At 44.9% G+C, this 4949-nt stretch overlaps 1 protein-coding gene across 1 annotated transcript in view; it reads right to left on the bottom strand.

Annotated features, from left to right (window-relative positions):
- The window catches only part of LOC107722965 (uncharacterized), an 11125-nt gene extending 6176 nt beyond the window's left edge, over positions 1-4949 (bottom strand). The window contains exons 1-4 of the mRNA XM_016531471.1: positions 4594-4949; positions 3577-3651; positions 3222-3331; positions 3034-3154 (exon numbers count right to left, since the gene is read on the bottom strand). Of these exons, the coding sequence (XP_016386957.1) occupies positions 3034-3154; positions 3222-3331; positions 3577-3651; positions 4594-4818 (531 nt within the window). The 5' untranslated portion in view covers positions 4819-4949. The remainder of the gene's footprint in view (positions 1-3033; positions 3155-3221; positions 3332-3576; positions 3652-4593) is intronic.

Below are 4949 nucleotides of genomic sequence, written 5' to 3'. Positions count from 1 at the left end.
AGTGTTTTTGAACGAATCTCTTGAATGAATGATTCAATGACTCATTACTGGATGATTCAGTGTTTTTGAACGAATCTCTTGAATGAATGATTCAGTGACTCATTACTGGATGATTCAGTGTTTTTGAACGAATCTCTTGAATGAATGATTCAGTGACTCATTACTGGATGATTCAGTGTTTTTGAACGAATCTCTTGAATGAATGATTCAGTGACTCATTACTGGATGATTCAGCATTTTTGAACGAATCTCTTGAATGAATGATTCAGTGACTCATTACTGGATGATTCAGCGTTTTTGAACGAATCTCTTGAATGAATGATTCAGTTACAAATACATTTTTAAACAGTCACTTGTCGCCACCTAGTTGCGAAACAATGCAACCGACACAAACGTTATTTGACGCGCCAGTTACTTTCAAAAGGGGATTTGCTCTATTTTGATCGTTACCATAGACATCAATGTTTATATCTGAACTATAAACTTTAATCCCAGTATTTCTGTGATAATACAAATTAAGACAGAAATAATACTGTGCGTGTAGTTGAAAAGACTGTTTGTGAAGCTGTTTCTTACCCAAACATGGTAACGTTAAATGTTTGCTCTGTGTGTCAGCGGCAGCACGAACGTATATTTAAATGTTCCGGTTACACTTTGTCAAAGGTTTAATAGACACGGGCGAATCGTTGTCATTTAGAAATGAGATCGCGATCTTTTAACGATTAATCGTGCAGCTCTAATACACAATACAAAACACTATCTTTCAAGGCAGTTTGATTGGTCAGTTTTGGCCCCTCCCCCGACCCGATGACATCATCTCCTGTTAGACGAATATGTCTTTTTCCGCGCTCGTTCCCGTTCCCTCTGCCGGTGTCTGTGGGACTTTGTGCGTCCAGGAGACGGAGAAGAAACGCTGCGACTGCGCCTGAAACACAGACAGGTCAAACTCCTCCGCGAGGACTGACTCAGGTGTGCGCGAGACAGGTGAGGGCTTACCTGCGTCTGGGGGGCGACGGGATGCAGCGAGCATTTCGCCTTTCATCGCTGCGACTCAGACGCTTCCTCCTGAGAGAGAAACATGTGAAACACTAGCGCACCGCATGACGTTCTTTAATAACTAGTGACACTGTATGCAGTATGCAGACGTATATGTGACCCTGGAGCACAAAACCAGTCATAAGGGTCAATTTTTTGCATCATGAAAGCTGAATAAATAATCTTTCCATTGATGTATGGTTTGTTAGGATAGGACAATACATGGTGGCTATTGTATATGAACCCACCAGCTTTAGACGCAGGAGAGAAACCGGCTGTCGGGGTTTCAGTCGTAGACACTAGTCCTGCTTGTTTGCTCGCGTTATATTGAGCGTCCAATATTGAACGCATCTCCTCCACCTGCTGCAGCAGAGCTGCCAGCGACTCACACTGCAGCGTGTACAGCCTCAGAATACAACAACTGATCTCTATCAGGTCCTGTTCTGACACCCCAAACAACAAGAACCAGGGCGGCTGGTCTGGCAGAGGGATCTGACGACAGAGAAACAGTGCGAAGGTCAGGTTTAATGGAAGAGTGAAGGGATAAAACATATTGTTAGCATGTGTGTGTGTGTGTGTGTGTGTGTTCACCTGTAAAACCCGTGCAGAAAGAAAGATACACGCACACGCAATTGTTTCAGCCCTGAACCTCAAAAACACATCAGTCCTCAAACTGTCGTTCATGTAGTTCCTTCAGACACACAGACAGACGGTTATAATTAACGCCACTGAGTCGTTTTCAGCACAATGTTTAAGACCAACTGAGTTGAGGATCTCACCAGGCCATCTGAAGCAATCTGGTGTTCTTCTCACACTCCAGAACCTGGAGATACATCACGATCACCTGCACAGGTAACACGCTCTGAGAACACGCTCACCTGACGGGCGTTTGACGGGTAAGGCCAGAAACATACGATGCGCCAGTGCACGGACGCATCTCCATTCTGTTCAAAAGTTTTCACCCCCCGGCTCTGAATGCATGGTTTTTCCTTCTGGAGCATCAGCGAGCGTTTGAACCTTCTGTAATAGTTGTGTATGAGTCCCTCAGTTGTCCTCAGTGTGAAAAGATGGATCTCAAAATCATACAGTCATTGTTGGAAAGGGTTCAAATACACAAAAATGCTGGAAAACCAAACAATGTGCCACAGCTGGGGGATTTTTCTGAAGAACAGCAGGCAGTTTAACTGTTCAGGACAAACAAGGGACTCATGAACAACTATCTCTAAACAAATAAACACAGCTGTGGATCATTCGAGTAACAACACAGTATTAAGAATCAAGGGGATGTAAACTTTTGACCTCAACTGTACTTGCAAAAAATAGCATGTTTTTCACCTAAAATGCAGCACACGCATGTGAAAATGTGCCAATCTAACTGTGGTATGTAAGTTTGCGATGCATTAGCAAAGAATTTGCATATTTGCGTAAAATTTTAATTTCTGGTGTAAAACTGAGGTTGTGTGTAAATAAAATGCGTCAGTTAAAAATTTGCATACTTGCATTTAAATAAAATTTCTGGCCTAAAATGCAGGATATGCATGTGAAAATGCATCAGTCTAACCGTGGCATGCAAACCTGCGATGCATTACCTCAAAATTTGCATACTTGTGTAAAAAGAAAATTTCTGGCCTAAAATGCAGGATATGCATGTGAAAATGCATCAGTCTAACCGTGGCATGCAAACCTGCTATGCATTACCTCAAAATTTGCATACTTGTGTAAAAAGAAAATTTCTGGCCTAAAATGCAGGATGTGCATGTGAAAATGCATCAGTTTAACCATGGCAGGCAAACCCACAATGTATTACCCCAGAATCTGCAAACATGCATTAAAGGTACATTACTGGTCTAAAATGCAGGATATGCTCATAAAAAATGCACCAGTCTAACTGTGGCACGCAAGCTTGAGATGCATTAGCAAAGAATTTGCATGCTTTTGTGAAAAGCATGATTCTGGCCTAAAATGCAGGACATGCGTGTGAAAACGCAGCAGCCTGACCTTGTGCGGGTGTTTGACGTGGACGCAGAAGCCGAGCTCTTTCAGGACACGCCGCTCTGCTTTGATCACGTCGCTCTTGCGGCTGACGTAGCCGTCGTCCAGCAGCATGGGGCCGCGGCGCCTGACGGAGACACCACAGCATCAGAACACACGGCAGACTCGCGCACACGCGGTACGGTCAGCGTTACCTGTCTCCTGCGGCGTCTTTGAGGTGCTGGAAGACGTTCAGCACGTCCCTCACGCGCCGCGGCTCCTCTTCGATCTTAGACGCCAGCTGAAGACACGCCATGGCCACCGTCTGCGACAGGGTCAAAGGTCATGAGGTCATACGCGAGAGCCAGACGGCTAGTCCAGAGGCGTTACATTTCCATAGTCCATTTTAGACTTTCTGCTGACTGTAAGTAACTTTGCAACATGTAACTTTGTAACTTTGTAACTTGTTGTAACTTTTACAACAACTTGTAACAACTTTGTAACTTGACATGTAGTTGCAAAGTTACTTACGGTTAGCAGAAGGTCTAAAGTGGACTATTAGCGTCTCACCTCCGCGCAGTGTCTCACGAACGATTTGCAGTAGAAGAACCGATGGAACAGGATCTGGGCTGTTGCCATGGCAACCTGATAAAACAATAAAGAACACTTAAAACATAACCAACTATAACAGTGTCCCAAATAACGCAGTTATACACTATTTACTTCTGCACTACATACTCGACCATGTAGCTGATAGCCCCTCCCTCATTCACCACGTAATTAAAGCTGCGACAGTTGATTGTATCACGTGTTCAACACTAAGGCCGTTTCTCAAACGGAAGGCTGCATCCTCCTGAGGTCGCATTTGCAGCCTGGTTTATTTCAGTTAACTGAGCATTACATTCGCGAGTCATAAGCATATTACAACAATTTACACTTAACCAAGAATAATGCTCAAATTTACAACTGTTAAAATTCTAAAATAAGATCTTCTTTATGACGTATGCAGTCTACAAATGCGACCTCCGGCGGACGCAGCCTTCCGTTTGAGAAACGGCCTTAGTTTTTATTTAAATCATCCGGGTATTTAAAGTGCACTTTTTCTTTTGGGAATTTTCAGTGTGAACGCACTACTCGCACTATTTATACTACAAAACATCACAGAATAGTGCATAAGTACGCGATTTGGGACGCACCTAGTGTGTTAATGCTACTAGCATGTGAAACCTTAAGTTAGTATGGAAATAAGTGACTGAAAAACTAGTTTAAACACTCAAAACTAGTAGTTTTGAGCTCTTAGCAACAGCCACTCGTTGCACTTTAGTGTTGTTATTGTCTGAAGTGTTTCTTTAGATGCTGAAAAGCACTTGGTTTACTGGTCTTAACTAGTCTCCCAGGGTGGGTTTCACCCGGTTGACCGACTGGACTTTCTTTACAAGCAGCTGATCACAACCCAAAACCATCTCAAACCAGACCAGTTTGAGACCAGACTGAGAGCCAGCTTAAACTAGTTTCGAGCGCGGTTTCTTTTTGAAAAGTCGGGGTGATGAGTCGTTGCTAGGCAACAGAAAAGCGCGCCCAGTCGACCTGAGGCAAGCGGAGCAGAATTCCCGCGCTCTGGATCATCTCGCACATCCGGTTCCGAAGCCGCTCCTCTGTGCGCGCGGACAGTCCGTGCACGCGCGAGGGGCTGCAGTGCGCGCTCTCGTGCGGCAGCAGGCAGGTGTCCAGCGTGAGCGCGACCCCCGAGTAGAGTTTTCCCGCGATCACGATCCCGTCACCGGGAAGAAGCGCTCCGGCGGCCGCCGCCATCTTCCCGAGTCCGGTAACTCAGGGTTGCCAGGTTTTCACAAGAAAACCCGCCTAATTTCTACTCAGAATCGCGTTCCGGGGAGTAAAATACACGGTTTTTGGCGGGGTTCCCCAATACAACTCGCATTCCA

Source organism: Sinocyclocheilus rhinocerous, unplaced genomic scaffold, assembly GCF_001515625.1.
Source record: "Sinocyclocheilus rhinocerous isolate Xijiao unplaced genomic scaffold, SAMN03320098_v1.1 scaffold223, whole genome shotgun sequence".
In the NCBI taxonomy this organism is placed as follows: domain Eukaryota; kingdom Metazoa; phylum Chordata; class Actinopteri; order Cypriniformes; family Cyprinidae; genus Sinocyclocheilus; species Sinocyclocheilus rhinocerous.
This window is presented reverse-complemented; position numbering and strand designations above follow the sequence as displayed.